The sequence below is a fragment of the Athene cunicularia genome (assembly GCF_003259725.1).
Source record: "Athene cunicularia isolate RWA chromosome 3 unlocalized genomic scaffold, athCun1 chr3_part1, whole genome shotgun sequence".
Lineage (NCBI taxonomy): Eukaryota > Metazoa > Chordata > Aves > Strigiformes > Strigidae > Athene > Athene cunicularia.
This window is the reverse complement of record NW_020799097.1, coordinates 60,463,135-60,479,487: the sequence shown is the minus strand read 5'-3', so window position 1 is coordinate 60,479,487 and position 16,353 is coordinate 60,463,135. Positions and strand designations below refer to the sequence as shown.

The 16,353-nt window shown below is 35.9% G+C and overlaps 1 protein-coding gene across 15 annotated transcripts in view; it reads left to right on the top strand.

The window, feature by feature from the left end:
• EPB41L2 (erythrocyte membrane protein band 4.1 like 2) overlaps positions 1-15,245 on the top strand; it is a 124,853-nt gene extending 109,608 nt beyond the window's left edge. For 9 of the 15 annotated variants that reach the window (XM_026845960.1, XM_026845957.1, XM_026845958.1 and 6 more), the window contains 7 exons: positions 1,072-1,125; positions 1,334-1,894; positions 3,765-3,887; positions 4,384-4,482; positions 6,595-6,675; positions 9,875-10,013; positions 14,013-15,245. In XM_026845960.1, the coding sequence (XP_026701761.1) occupies positions 1,072-1,125; positions 1,334-1,894; positions 3,765-3,887; positions 4,384-4,482; positions 6,595-6,675; positions 9,875-9,982 (1,026 nt within the window). In that variant the 3' untranslated portion in view covers positions 9,983-10,013; positions 14,013-15,245. The remainder of the gene's footprint in view (positions 1-1,071; positions 1,126-1,333; positions 1,895-3,764; positions 3,888-4,383; positions 4,483-6,594; positions 6,676-9,874; positions 10,014-14,012) is intronic. The other 6 variants (XM_026845966.1, XM_026845965.1, XM_026845962.1 and 3 more) reach the window with 3 other exon arrangements.
• The last annotated feature ends 1,108 nt before the right edge of the window (positions 15,246-16,353 follow it).

The following is a 16,353-nucleotide window of genomic DNA, read 5'->3' as shown; positions in this document are numbered from 1 at the left end:
CTTCCCCCCGGTCCCCCAAGAGCCCCGCGCCCGCCCGTGGGCTCAGCAGCTCGCCTGCTTGTGGGGGGCAGCGCGTCCCCCGGATTAACATTCGTCACTGACGCCCAAAGCCTTAAAAATGCCAGAAAGGTGGCCTGCAGCTTGCTTCTCGTGTGTCAGAGCCGGGAAGCGGGCTGCTTCTATGAGAGGGAGAGAGGTCCAGCTACAGAGCTCAACTCTGTTTGCAACACTCCAGAAATATTAACTGGTGCTTGTTTAAGCTTCACCGGCAACACTGCCTTACTCTCTGTAGGTGCTTTTGCTTGGTAAACAGCAATAAAACCTAGGATTAAGTCACAGATGATGTGTAGATTTTTGTATTCTTATCCCTTGAACTCAAATTTTGCTGCAAACTGTTCACTAAAAATACATTAGATCAAAAAAACCCTACCTAATACATAGTTTATGATGTGGGCTTTCTGGGATATCCATCACAGATCATTTTGCTGCGGAACAAATACTAATATAGCTGCTTTAATCTCATCATTTTGACTCCAAACTCAATCCTAACAGGATCATCCTGGTAATCATGTATTGCTATTCTGGCAACGTACCACCCTAAACAGTCTCTCTCTTGTTAAATTTCATAAAGTAACAGACCAAAGATGAACAACTAATAAAATCTTACAATAAAGTCTTTTTTTTTATTTTGTATGATGATAAACTGATAGTAGAATGCTTACTAGGGTGTGGTTTTTTTACTTTCACTTAATATTATTTATTCTTAATTCCAGATTTAACTGAGAGAAATAACTGCCTCAGTAGCATCACCGGCCAGTGCATTCATGCTTGTCTTTTCAATCTTTCATAATTAAATTCTTATCCCAGTTAATGATGTCCATAATTCTTGCCTAGTCTTGAATGGAATATTTCAGTGAAGTGGAAGGAAATGAGCATAGTTTTATGTGAATCTTGTAGTGAATACACAGTGTCTGTCTAGTATCATGCCTTAAAAGCTTGCTTGGAGGATGTTGCACTGTTGAAAAGGGGTATGCATTGATTTTTGTCCTCTGATTGCTTTTTATTTCACAGAGACATGCTTCCAGAGCAGAAGGGCCTTGTACTGGAGTCAGCGGTGCTGATAAGGTTCTACTGATTTTTTCCATAGTTTAATTTGGCTCTAACTCTTCCAATTCATCCTCATTCTTTCTTTCCTTCCTTTTTCAGTTAACCATCACAACCATCTTCTGTTTTCTACATGACATGAACCAGACATCAGCTAATCTTGTTTCCATCATTTTAATTTATTCATATACTCTACTTTTGTTTTTCCTCATGCATGTTTTTTGTGCAGAGTTCACATGAGACTCTGGACATAGTGGAGGAGAAGAAGCAGGCAGAGGTTGGGATAGAAGAAACACTAGTCGTAGATGAAACCAACAAAGGGAAAATGCAAGTTGCCACTGATGCTGGGGAAACATGTAAGGTGGAGCATCTGTCAAAAAAGGACTCTTCATCATTGCCATCAGATAGTAGCAGCAGCAGCAGCAGTAGTAGTGAGAGTGAGGATGAAGAGGTGGGAGAATACCAGCCTCATCATAGGGCAATTGAGGAAGTCATCAGGGAAGAACAGGAAGAGGAGGAAGATGTGAAAAGGAAAGAACATGAAGAAAAAATACAGCATGTGGAATCCACACCAGAATGCAGTAAACTAAATGTACCAGTTGAGCACACACAAGTTACAGCTGAAGATTTGGTCCAGGAAAATGCAGTTACCATAGCTACAGAAAAGAAGAATTTGTCAGAGGAAATCAAGCAAGATTTAGGTGAAGAAGAGGAAGAACAGCTCAAACTCAATGGAGATGTGTCTCATGTTGACATTGATGTTGCACCACAAATAATTTGTTGTTCTGAGGTAAATGGTAGAACAGTTTGACAACTAGATTAAGCGGAAGTATTTCTTGGGGTGAAAATATACCTGCCTTTCTTCTTCTCCTATTCCTCCAGCTCTTCAGGCATCCAGCAAGATTCAGATCATTTGGAAGGGGAAACCATTGATGAGCAGTGAAATTCTGTCTCCTTCAGTTATGGTTTCTGACTTTTTGCTAGAACTGAGTGAGAATCACCAGTAAGGCAAACCTTCCGAAGACTGACATCTCCTTTTTATCTCCCCCTTACTTTATATGCACATACATAATGTATATTTATTATTTACATGTTTCCAATGTTTTAAGTCTTGTCTCGTCTATTTGTCAATTGTTTTTGACACGTCCATGACATGTAATTGTGATTGGAAAGCCATTGGAAATTGAAATTAGAAAACACCCATCACAAATTTTTTGTTCCATTTTTTCCCCCTATTACTCACTGCTTTTCTTGACTTTTTTTTTTCCTTTTAAAAACATTACAGATTTATAGACTAGAGTAAGTATGGCTAGAAATTGCATAGGTGAGAGCACTGCATTGTGAAGGGATGAGGCATATATCACAATCTTACTATGAAGTCTTGTAGTTGCAGTAGATATTTAGGGAAGCGTGAATGGGTTCCAGTCACAATCAGTTGTTTTAAGCCAAACTAGGTTGAAGGGTTCATTACTGGGCAAACTTTATAAAGCACAGTGGGGAAAAATAAGCACAGGGATGCATCTCTTTGTAAAGTTGGCATGATCTTCTTATGAGTTTTTCAACAATTGGGCAGGTTTTTTCCTAGTTACCTATCTGCTTGTCCTTGTAATGGTGGCAATTTTTTTTTTCTTTGCACTTAAATCCAAACAACCTACCTTCTTTCTTTTGTTGTCTTTTGCCTACACAGGTGTTCTGATTAATGGTGTGAAAAAATTGGTTTATAAGATCTTTGGAAGTTGCAGGCACCCACACTTAAAAATATAGCTAGTTTGGAGGAAGGGGATAAGAGCTGCTCTGTGTGCAACTGTGTGTGAGGGAAATATTTTTTTTTTTCCCCCTGGGATTTCCCCCCATGTGCATCCCAGATCGGTGGGAGATAGCCACTGATGCATCCAGAAAAATATCAAAAGGCTTTACTAGATTTTTTTTTAAAGTTCTTAAATATATTGAAAATCTGCTTCAATAAGATAAGTTACAAGTTCACTGGTTTACAGACTCCTGGTTAATTGCTTTCTTTCTGATATTGCAGAGAACACCACAAGAACACGTTTAACTCTAAATGGTTAAAATGACTTTAGGATTGTTGTCAAAAGAAGACATTGACTTCCAGAATTTTTACACTGACTCCTTAAAATCCAATTGTCAAAGTTGGTTTTGTGTTCCAGAAGTAGTAAATATTAAAAAGTTAAACTTTTTTGTAATTTTCTTGGAAGTTCTAGCCCATATTTGCAGTTTGCTTGAGCAATTATAGGTATTTTCCCAGACTAAGTCTCATATGAAGCTTATCTGTCTGAGCTAGCTATCAGCTTCTTTATGCAAACTAAGATTTTGTTTTTCCTAATAGTGCTCATTTACATATTTTCAATACCTGTGTTGCAGCTTGGTTTTAGCAGTTGCCTTCTGTGATGTGTACTGTTGGCTGAAACACAGAACTTTGGCAAGTTACTAGGAGTTTTCTTACCGTGTTATGTAGATAGATACTAGAGGGCTGTTGTATTAGTTTTCATTTCACTTTGCTTATTTATTGCATGCTTTTTATTGGGAAGACAATCAAATGCCTTACTGTAACAATTTTCTTGAGTTTTTAGTGGTGCTTTCTTGGTCCACTTTACAAACCTTCTTCTGTCTTTTGAACTGATTGTTTATTTCTTGCACCACAGCCTCCAGTAGTGAAAACAGAGATGGTAACCATTTCAGATGCCACACAGAGAACTGAAATCTCCACTAAAGAAGTTCCAATTGTTCAAACAGAAACTAAAACTATCACATATGAATCTCCACAGGTATGGTAGCTGGGTTATTTTACTGTTTGCAAGCTGGTTTTATTCCAGTTACTTGTAGATCAAAATAGATAATGTAAACAAAATGCTTTTCAAAAACATATACTTTTTTTCTAGCATCTAAGATTATACTTTGGCTATGAATTGGTTAAGTGAAATGTTTGTAGACAAAACAGTATTACTTCTGAAGTTTTTTATGTAAGGACTTAGTTGCTGTCTGCAAACATATAACTCATTCTTAGTTATGAAAACTTGATTAAAATATCTCATTGCTCCTGAAAGGAACATGAAACCTTGATCATAAATTTTTCACAAGAATGAACCATAACAGCATTCTTACATGACTCAGTAAACTTGTATGGCTTCTATTTAGATTTCTGTTTTAACTGAACTAAATAATACGTTTAGTAAGAAAACCAGCCTTTTCTCCTGTGAAAACAGTCCTTTTAAATGCCAAAATACAAAAATACCTTCTGGGTTTGTTTTTTTTTCCTTACAGTTTGATGGCAGTGCTGGTGGTAATGCTGGTGTGCTGCTGAGTGCACAAACAATTACATCAGAGTCAATTTCCACGACTACAACTACACACATCACAAAGGTAGAATATAATAATATCTCTCTGAACTTAAAAAAAAAAAAAAAACAAACAACAAAAAAGAAGAACCAAAACCAACAAGCCCTCAAAATAAAGTCTTACATGAAATTTCTCATTTATCTGCTAATTTATTGAAGAAAACTGACTTGAAATGAATTGGGTTCATTCCAGGCATGTGTGAGACTTAATCTTTCTGCACACAGATTTTGCATAGAGAAGCCCTAATGAATAATCAGAAATATCTGGGAACAGGATAGAGAAAGGGAGAGATACGATTAGGGGTTTTTTTCATATAGGTCTTATTTCTGTGTTTGACAAATGAGTATGTACCTAAATTTTTACAGTTTTAGTCCTTACTGATATCTTACAGAACCTTTGTTAATGTAACTGATTTTTCTGAGGTCCACAGGAACCCTGCCAGTAGCGTCAGTTACAAGCTTGAACTGAAAAAAATGAGGTTTTCTCAGCCTTTATGTTGATGATCCTTGCACTTCTAGGTTTAGAGCATATTTAAAAACAGATCATACCACTTGATTACTTTGCAAGCATATTTTGGTGCTGAATTATATACTCTGCATTCCATGCTTGTAAAGGAAAGGAAAACTCAGTGTTAACAGGACATCATATCTGTTTCAGTCTCATCTAATATTTCATGCCAGAGTATGTTAGAACTACTGAAGTGTGATGATGTTGATTATTATTGTTGTTACTAATTTCTGTAAATATTTATAAAGTTTTAGGCTGGTCCTCAAAACACAGTTTTGCAGTTTTGTCTTTGAATGCTTAACATTGCTTTCTGTAATTTTCTTGGAAAACTATCTTTAGGGTAAAGCAAAAGGGAAGAGGGAAACATAAGGTGTGAGTTTGGGATTTTTCCCCCAAGAAAAGAAGTTTCACGTCATTGCAGAATGGAACAGTTACTCACTGCTCACTGGATATATATTCTAAATATTGAAATATTCTTAAGACTGAAAGTTGTATTCACAGAATGACAGTGGGAAGGATGTTGTTGGAAAGCTGTCAGATAAAACTCACATGAAATAAAGCTTAGAATTTAAAGTGTGTATGTTTTGTTATACAGACTAGTTAACGGGTCATTTTCAGTTTCATGCTCCCTTATGGAATCATTATGCCACCACCATTGTAGGCAAAAGTCTTAATTCAATAAATTGTGCTACCACAGCTAGAGGGGGGAGAAAAACAGTGTACAATTACTTGTCAAATTCAGTGTCAGGTGATAATGCTTTTTGAAAGGAACCATTAAAGAAAATGGTTTCAATATTGTCTTCTACTAAAAAATTACTGGGATTACTATACTGCAGCAGATCCTTATCTTTTCTTACCAACTGCTTATCATCAGTTCAAAAGATTGTTGAATTTTCTAAACTAACTTTCTGTTTTACATCACAAACTGTTCATTATTGATAAAGGCATTTGTCAAAATAGTTTTAATATTCTGATGGTGTTCTCAACAGAATCATCTTGGATCTTTTCTAATATGATCAGTATATCTTAAGTAGTAGTTTATTCTTTTATCTTATACAGGCTGATTTAAAAAAAGCATATAATGTTATTTCTGTGAGATTTTTTCTATAAACTAAAATGTTTTAGAGTAAGAAACGAAGAAACAAAGCACAAAATTATTTTCATCAGCAATGTGAAATATGCTGAAAATACCTCACTAAGGTCCATGAATGGCAGAACTAAAAACCAGGTCATCTTTGTATTTAATGGCATAGGATTCTTCAGAGACTGAGAAGAGGCCATGATAGATGGGTTGAAATCAAAGAAAAGACTCATGGAATTTACTCGTTGCCAGATTTATATAGTGGAAGAAGCCGGAATACCAGTTTGTATGCATATCTAGATCTGTCCAAACTTGGGCTCCAGTAACAGAAGGAATTCTCTTTTTCTTGGTTTTAATCAAGTTTAGCAATTGCTAAAATGTGACTAACTGCGTAACTGAAAAAGAAAAGGATGATTTAGCACTGAGAATATTTACTACTAATTGCAGCTCAGTCACAGAAATGTATTTGTTTGGTACAACATAAAGGAGTGCTTTGGGGCAATATGGAATGATTACAAAGATCTTTTCTTTTTCTGTGCCATCTATAGATGGTAAAAGGTGGGGTATCAGAAACAAGAATTGAGAAGCGCATTGTCATTACTGGAGATGCAGATATTGACCATGATGAGGTGAGTATGTAAGCTGTTAACATTTACAATGTGATTTTTGTAGACCAGTGAAATCTAGATGGTATTTCAGAAACCTGAAAAAAGAGAACAGTAGATGAGTTGAATAAGAGGACATAGAAGGACCCTGAGACTGTTAATTGTGGCAAAGTTGTTAAGCAGTTATGTTTTGTGAATAAGTAGCCTTTAGAATATAACTGAAAGAAAAATAGCATTTGTAACTGCATCATAGACCATGTGAATAGATTTCTTACTATTTTTAAAGGGATTGCATTTTTGGAAGAGACTCAGATTTAGTTAGTGCAGCTTTTGCCATTTGGGAGGAAAAGCATTACTAAAATAATCTTATTTTGATACATTAATCTGGAGAGATGGGAGTGTCTACTGCGTTGTGTCAGCAACATCTGAATGCAGCACTGACTGAAAGCTTTGAAATACATTAAAGCATAAACCGCTTGCATTTTAAAAATAAGGTTTGGCTTGTATTTATAGAATTCTATATAACAAAAGTAATTGTTGATCTGCTGGAATCTTACATAAGTACCTTTCATCTCAATCAGCACCAGAGTATTATTTTACAATGTCTTAGAAATTAAGATTAAAAAATCACTTCTACCTGCCCAATTAAGAAGGCTGAGTTTATACAGGAAAATAATTGAGAAAGTGCAATTATCTATTCTTTGTAGTGATGATTACACAATTTGTATTGTTTTTCAGCTAAGAAACTATAGTAACAAGGTCAATCAACAGTCACTGGATAATACAAATGGAAAAGCCTACCTTCTGCATAAAGCATAAAGTTGCACTGAATCCAATTCTAACTTTATGAAAGCTACACAAATCAACATAACAGGATTTAATTTAACTTTTTAATTGTAATATACTGAGAGCACCTGGGGAATTTGATTTCACATTTTGATTTGCCTCCAGAAAGTGGCTCTTGACAAGTTGAATCACTTCTTGAAATTTGTAATGAAATGACAGGGCTGTTCAGCATCAGGCAAGGCTCTTGTTTACCTTGACACACGTTCAGTGCACTTTGGATGTCTGGAAAGGTCACACAATACCTTTAGTATATGAGACAATTCTCTAAGCCCTTCTTTGTTTTCAGATAAGTGCGTAATGAAGTAAAATATGAAATTATAAAAAAGGAAGTACAAAATATGATTTTAATCACTTAAATTTAAAGCAGCAGTGAGCAGCTTTTAAGAGATTAAGAAATCTCTACCACATTTTCTTCAGCTGATATGGAGCTCTTTAAATGCACAAACTACTGGATGTTTATTCTTTTGTGGTTTAGCTCCCTACATCACTAAAACATTTTCAATAGGAAAATAATATTTTAATTTGGAGTTTCAGAATACAAATGCTTGTATTACTTGTAACTCAACAATTAGAGACTTAAGGTTTTCTTATTGGTTTTGGTGTAAACACTGATTCTTACATCTCAACAGCCACTCTTAAATCCTTATTTGTACTACAGAGATTACACTTGGCATATTGTAAATCATGAACTAATAAAAAAGGGTTAGGATTAATACATCAGCAAGCATCAGTACTGTACCAGTGCACACTTTGTTTTGTTCTGTACATATTTCCCTAATAGGACTTCAAATTCATTATTATATAATAGTTAAGGTGGCTAATGATAGTGTTTCGAGTCTCTCTTCAGAGTTATTTCTTCTCCCACTTACCACCTATGGTTTAGGAAATTGTCACTTTTCTAAAATAAGATAAACCTGTTTGTTGCATTATATTTTTCTTGTTCCTTCTAGAATATTTCGGGGTTTTTTAGTTGTGGTTGATACTAAGGTGAATAGTGAGATTACTGTTGCCTCAGAATGCCTTCTAGTTTCTTCTTTTCTTTCTTGTGTTGGATTCCAACAGTAATCCAGTTCGCTGAAATAAAATTTAGATCAGTGGAAGGAATAGAAGGTCCCAGGTGCTCTTTCGCCTGTTCTGCCTCAGAGGGTTCTCTTATGTGGTTGACTGTAAAGCCTGGAATGGAATGGAATGGAATGGAATGGAATGGAATGGAATGGAATGGAATGGAATAGAATAGAATAGAATAGAATAGAATAGAATAGAATAGAATAGAATAGAATAGAATAGAATAGAATAGAATAGAATAGAATATTACAGTTGGAAGGGACGTACAACAATCATCTTGTCCAAGTACCAGCTGTGTATATTGGTACACCTCTTAAGCAGATAAAATTTCTTAGAATGTGTGAAGGGATTATAAGAAAATGAGTAATACTTACATTTACACTTCCCTGAGTTAAGCTAGAGAAAGTTCTTTTAAACTTGTACAAGGAGTAAAAAGACATTCTTGAGAAAGAAATTTCTGTTATGATCGTCTTTCAGTGTTTCAGTAACATACTTAGGACATATACCAAAGTATCTTTCCAGTTTGTTCAGGAAGCCGAAAGGCACTCTTATTTTTCTGTGCTGTGTACATTCTTTTAAGTCTATTTGCTCGATTTGTTGCAGAAGTTTAAAAACTTCTGGGGTATAAGAATACTTTTTATCTCCTGGAACAAGCTAGAAAAGCTACAGGGTAACTTTATGGTTATTTGTTACTTCCTGGAAATTTTGGTAAATTTTTAACATAGTGGCAGGGGTTTTTTGGTTGGGTTTTGTGTTTCAGGTGTCAGAGGAACACACACACACACACAAACACACACACACACACACACTCACATGGGTGAATAAGTGGCTAGGGTTTTTTATTACTAAAAGCATGCATTTTTATATATTTCAGGTTCCACAGTGTCACAATGTAATTGGTCAAAAAGTTGTTTTTAACATTCTCATTGGATAACCATTATCAGTTTCTTCCCTGCTTACTTCATCCTGCTGTGTAGTCTGGAGCTCCTTGAAAGTTACTTGCTTGAATCAAAGCTTCCCTTTCTCAAGGGTACACTGGAATCTTGTCAAGGTCAAACTCCTCTTCAATCAGTTTGTTGGCAGACCAGCTGCCTTCCCTGACATTCAGGGGTTGGTTGGTTTTCTGTTTTAGTATTTAGGTTGGGGGTGTGTGGGTGTGTGTGTGTGTGTGTGTTACCTCAAGCCCTCTCAAGTTCAGGAATTTAGAAGTTTGAACAATTATAACCAAATTTTCTGGTGCTACTCTCTCATTCTCTGCCCCCACATGAATATTCTTTTGTTGTTGAGGTACATATTGTGAATACCTTTGCAGGCCCTGGCACAGGCAATCAAAGAAGCCAAAGAACAGCACCCTGATATGTCTGTCACAAGAGTAGTGGTGCACAAAGAAACTGAACTTGCTGAGGAAGATGAAGAGTAAAATCAAAAATGCCCTGAAGCAAATACTTCAGGTAAGCTTATATATATAATTAACATAGGAAAATGTAGCATCAGTTTTCTGTAGCACTCTGTAATAAAAGGCTTGAAAAATATGGAGCATCTTTGATACATGCTCTCACAAAATGATGAGTTGAAACTGGCACTGGTGTAAGAAGTTTTTTGTCTTAAGTCCAGTCTGACATTATTAATTTTAATTACGTATTTTCCTGTTTCCCAGTTTTGTCATAGTACACTCATGGCATTTCCTACAATGTTTGGTCAAGTCTGGTAGTTTATATTGAAGTGAGCTTGGGCTGTTTCTGCAAAACTTGAAGGATGTGTCACATTTTTCTGTTTACCTGTACAATTACAGTCCTTGCCTTACATCTTGCTTGTTTAGTGGGAAGACTGTGTGCAGTTCCCAGTGAAAAGGCACACTTGGACATTTTAATTTAGTCAGCTAACTCTTAATCCTTAGCACACTGAAATATTTAACCTTTTATCATTTTCCCAGACATGGAGGTAAATACATTGCAAAGTCAAATTTTAAAGTCTCTTATTAGTTGAAAGACATATCTGAAGTAATGTCAGTTTATTAGACCCTCATTTCAAGGAATAAAAAAAAGAAAAAAATTCCACTTGCTCCACTTGATGTATTCAATAGAAAGATGAGAAAGAATGAATAATGAATAAATCTGCTGTTGCACTGGTTATAGGCTAATGTCTTAAAGCTCAGTAACCATATGTGTGTATAAAGCTTTGTATTTCCTTTGTCACAAGGGTTGATGTCATGAAACTGAAGCTTCAGATTGTTCTGGCTTGATGGTTTTGTTAATTGTAGATTCAGAATCAAGGAAAAGGTTTCATTTGGAATGGTTAAATAATGGGAGAGATTTTAAAATAAATAAAGTTTTTAAAGTCATGTTTTAAGCCTTTGTTGGGAGACATCTTAGTTTCTAATGATGAGTCCGTATTTAGCTAGAAGAACAGAGTTGTTATTAGAACATTTTAAGAAAAAAAAATGGTTTAGTACAATTTTAAGTTTTTAATGTGTGTTTTGATCAATATTAATATAGGGGGAGACAAGGTAAAAGAAATACATTTTATATTTTTTAAATAAATGAGAGGAGTTGTGATTCTTATCTCCTCAGTTCAGTAATTTATACAGTGGTGGTTGTGGCCCATGGAAAAGAGAGTTCTAGGTCCTGTACAGGCATGCATTCCCTTAGTATCGAATGAAGTTTTTACCAAAGGAAACTATCTGTCATAAACTTCATCCTGCAGCTTCAGGAGACTTCTAGATATCATGAGCACTATTCATGAAGTGCCAACAAGATATGAAAAATGAGACTGACTAGATTCCAAATTTGATGTAAGCTACTATAAAGAGAGGAGGATATATTTCACATAATCCTGTTAATTTCTCACATTGAGAAGTTCAGTTTTATTCCTGTGCACAAGTTTTCTAAGAGCTGAAGATTTCACTGTTGGGCATCACTTCAGTGATCCAGAGGAGAAAAGATGTTGGAGAGGATCTGAAGTACACTTACTGAATGCTACTCTATGAAAGATGACCATTATCAAGGAATCTGAGTCTTCTTGAACTAGTCAGTGATCACAGATGTATATTTTCAGCTGAAAGACATAGGCGAGTGTCTTGCTTTTCTTTAACATCTGGATAGGAGTGGAAGGGCCTATGTGGCTGAGGAGAGGGAGAGCTAGTATATGTTGCCAACTGTTGACATGTATATGATCAGTTAGAGGCTGCAAGTTGTGAGCTACTGGGGAGTTTTTCTCACCTGTTGGCAGAATTGTTGGTTCCCATCACTGCATAAATCAGCTCTTCTGGGAGTTTATTCTGAATGCCTGCTACCTGCAGCACTGCATGGAGCAAGGGTGTTGAATGCCGTGGAGAAGTCCACGAGGGTAAGAGTAGGATGCCTGCCCTCTGCCTGCAGATGGAAAGTTTATACACCTTCTCCATCAAAGTGGTTCCAGTTGCCTTTCCTGGCCTCATACAGATTGTGCTGGAACTACAATATTGGTTTTGATTATGTGAGTTTAGAAACTGTCTTTTGGCCAGTTTTCCTCTGAGCTTGCTGAGAAGCTGGTGATTTTCCATCACAGTGGAGCTAAGTTCGAGCTGCCCCCTGAACATGTTTTCAGTTTTGGTCAGATTATTGTGTGTTTGAAAAAGGAATGAATAATTTTTGCTCGTAACTGTACAAACCAGGAAGTCAACATGGATCAAGTTTGGAAGTGCTAAATTAACACTAACCTGGCTATTAATGTTATAACATTAATATTTTTTAAATTATTATTACATAATGTTATAAACTCTGAAAATAACAAAGCAGGAGTTTCTTGTGAGGGAGGATTGGAGAAAAGTAACCAACAATTAGGAACTCTGCAAAAATCTCTGTATGTGTTTTCACTGTACCTTTATTTCAGTGTTCAACTGGATTTGTTTTGTAGCTTTGTTGCTTAGTGACACTGAAAATGGGCATAGCATGTATGCTCCAGCTTTGCTTTGAAAGCACAGGAGAGGATGTGGAACTGTACTGAACTGTGAGGTAGGGGTGTGTGGATGAGTCCTCACATCACATACATGCTCCAGAAGGGCTTGGAAAAATCCACAGCACTTTTGAGAGCGCTATTATTTTGTAGCAAGGAGAGTGCCTGTGGTTTAGGTAATTTCACTGGTGCCTTGGTACACAGCAGCATTAAACATGCATACTTAAACTATCCTCCTATTTTCAGCATTTACAAAGGAGGATCTAAGATGGAAAGTTACACTGAGACAGCAGCACAAATCATTTTTGTTTTGCAAGGATTTACTATTGTAATATGTGCTACCATCACATTTTTCATTAATCAGTGTGAATTTAAAGGTCTTGGGAGCAGGGTTTGCCTCTTCTGTTATATTTGTGCAGAATACGCCAGTTTCTTCATGCTACCTTAATCCAGAGAAGTAGATTTCAAATAAGTGTTCAACATAATCTATCCCATGTAAGTAATTACAGTATCTTTCTTGAAGGGACTGTGTAATGGGAGGAAGAAGCAATCTTGGCAGGTTTGCACCACATTTCTACATTACTGACCAACTGCAAAGTTGATTCCGCTCCTTCATCAAATATTTAACTACTTTGTAAAAATTTGATTTGGAAAAAGCATTCAAAGAATTCCTTCCATCTGCTGAGGGTGTTTTTTTGCTTTTTTGTGAAATATATACATTGTGGAATGGTGCTTGCAATGTATCGGAGAGTGTCAGATGCCAATTGCTTTACAGGTCTTAGTTTGAAATGCTTCTGGGAGTGTAAAAGAGGACTAATATGAAGACATTTACCATCCTGCTCTTGTATTTGAGACCTGGTGATTTGTTTGACTGATGATGCCTTTCAGTTAAACAATAAGGAAAAAATTTACTTGTCTAAACACAGGCCACCTGAAGTGCCTTGAATATCTGTCTGCACCTTGGACCATCAAAAGTCCTATGCCCTCCTGCAGCAGCAACTGAATGGCAGGTGGGACTGCAGAAACAGCTCTAGACCATTGTGTTTAGACAAGAGAGTCATGCCACAAAATTTGATTGTTTGTTTTTAAGGTGACGAAAGCTCTGCCCCAATGACTATGGCAGTATTGGTTTTGTAGACCTGTTTTCTCTTAATAAAAGTGAGAGATATTACACTCTGATTCTGAAGGATTATTAATTGAACAAATATCTTCTCTTTCTTATTTATGTGCTAGATTGTGGATTTAAATTTTCAGTAAACTGTGCAAGAGGTGACTATTAAAATACCATGAGATTTTAGGGAGGGAAAAATACTGTAAAGCAAGAAAAGCATTGATAGAAACTGATTTACTGTTCACCTCATTATTGAAGGAGGCTTTAGTTAATGCAACATCTTTTTATGAAAATTCCCCCAAAATAACCTATATGGAAAAACTGACCTTTAGACTCTGATGATGTGACATTCACATAGTATCTGTTATGAATGCTTATATAATCTTCTCCTTCTTTTTTCTTCTAGAAGTAAAAATGATACTGACTGTGATCATGACCATGAAGAACTGTAATCATTCCAAGTTATCACTACCAATTTCACCAAGCCTAGCAATGATGACCAGATGTTGAAGACTTAAATGCCAATACCAAACTCCATTTTAACATCTGTGGTCTATATTCCCTTACAATCTTTCTTGTTTATTTTTTATAACCACTTCTTAACAATCTTAGATTTTTTTTAAAATGAAGTTTTAGAGGGTATGATCTTCTTTTGCACAAGTACTTGTATTTTTGATGCTGATTCATAATTGTATGAAAGTGAACAAAAAAGAAGTCTGGAGGGCATTGTTCACTGGAGCAGGTGGTAATTGTGCAGGAAGAGGGATCTTTACTAATTTAGATATAGTTTTTTCCAGATATTTCAAGTGAAATCTCTTACTGGAGTAATTTACAGATTTTTTTTTTTTCAGATTATTCAGGTAAATATATGGTATCACATAACAAAGATTTTTATAAGAATACAACATTTCCTAAAATTTGAAAAAATATATTTCTTTGGATAAATTTTATACTGATATCTCTGTAACTCTTTCTGTTCTAAGGGTCTCCTCTCTGTGGAGCAGAGATGGTGTGGCAGTCTATAGAGGAGAAGGAGTTGCAGACACATTTCTTCTGACTGAGCACTGTGTTCTTTTTGCACTTTGGTGCCAATGCTCAACTTCTTGCAGACGTTTTGCTGTCTGCAGCATTCCAGATAAGGAAAGAAAGAAGAACAAAATAATCTTTCTCTTCTTCCAACAAGAGATGATCTAGGCAGCTTAAAACCTTAGTGCTTTTTTTCTTACTGTGTCCAAACTTCAACACTTCCATTATTTGAGTACATGTGTAGAATGCTCGCTTTCTATTAAACCTCACTGTCTCCATGTTAGAACTGACATTTCTGTTATTGAGAAGGTCTAAGTTTCACATGCTTTGCCTAATGGTTAATGCAGGTTTTTAGGATACTGAGTGAAAGTGTACGATGGACTCCATTCATAAAGTAGTAAGACAGTACCCTCATTTGAGACTGCCGTTGAGAAAACCTGTTAATTTGGATTTTATTTTGTTCTTGCGGGGGTTGGTTGTTTGGGGTTTTTTTTGCTGTTGACTCTGTGTATAGTTAAAATGCCAAATTAGATTTATAGCAGCTTGAAGTTGTATTAAGTGTTATTTTGCTTTCTGTAATTCTGTTATAAAATAAAGTTGTTTATTCTCTGTATGACTTTTGGAACTCAGACATAAACTTGGAAGATATTTAAAATGAGCAAGTCAGTTATGATAACTGCAATTCTAGAGGCCACAGAACCTTGAAAAGTGTAGGGATTAGTACAAGTAGTCTCCAGAGTTTTCAGAAGGATGGCACAACTGACTGGCTCCTGATACTGATAGAAAGTATCAGTGGTTTTTAGCCATTTTCCTATAAGCGTCCTGGTTTTTGTGGTTCAGAGAAATCTCCAGATGCCAAAATGGATGAGGTTTGGACAGCACAGTGCAAGTTAAAATGCCCCTCAGTCTCCAGGTGGTTCTACTGAGTTCATTGATTTAGGATGTACTGTGATCTTCAAGTAACAAACCAAATCATAATATTTCTCACTACATTCTTTTTCACTTCTAAGCAGTGTACTTTTGGTTCTATTCTGTTGAGATTGCTGCCATCTGTCAGAATGCTTGCTTAACAGAAATTCCTGTTAGTTTTGGCTTCATATAATTTGGGTAACGTAAGACAACAGTAACCAAGAAGTTGATTTCTATATGCATATAGGTATTCTCACTCCTACATTACATGGAAGAATAGCAGATAACAATCTTACCTGCTTTTCTTCAAAACAGAGATATTCTGCCTATCAAAAAGGGGAAGAGAACCCCACCCAGCCTAAAAACATAAGAACACACTGCCACAAGAGTCTGCATGAGTAGGGAGGTTGTCAAGGAAGTGGTAATTCTGGGATATGTATAAGTGGAGATCAAAATGGAGATACATGCATTTAGGGGGATATCTTAATGGACTTTTCATACAAAAGTATGTAAGAATAAGCTCTATAAAATCTTTCAGGTATTTTTGATATAATGTAGTATTAGTTGCAGAACTCGTTTGGTGGGAAGAAAGCACATTACTTTAATTTTTTATTGATTTGGATCCTTCTGATTTGTTAGACACTAGATCAATATTGGGTTTTATTGCAACTGTATTTAATCCTTAAAACTGCAAATATAATATTCTTGAAAACAATATTACTTTCACCGAGAGCTGTATTTTTTCAAATACTAATCAGAACCTTTTGTCAGGGAAAAATTAATAGTGCTTTCAGGTCAGCTTAGCTATCACT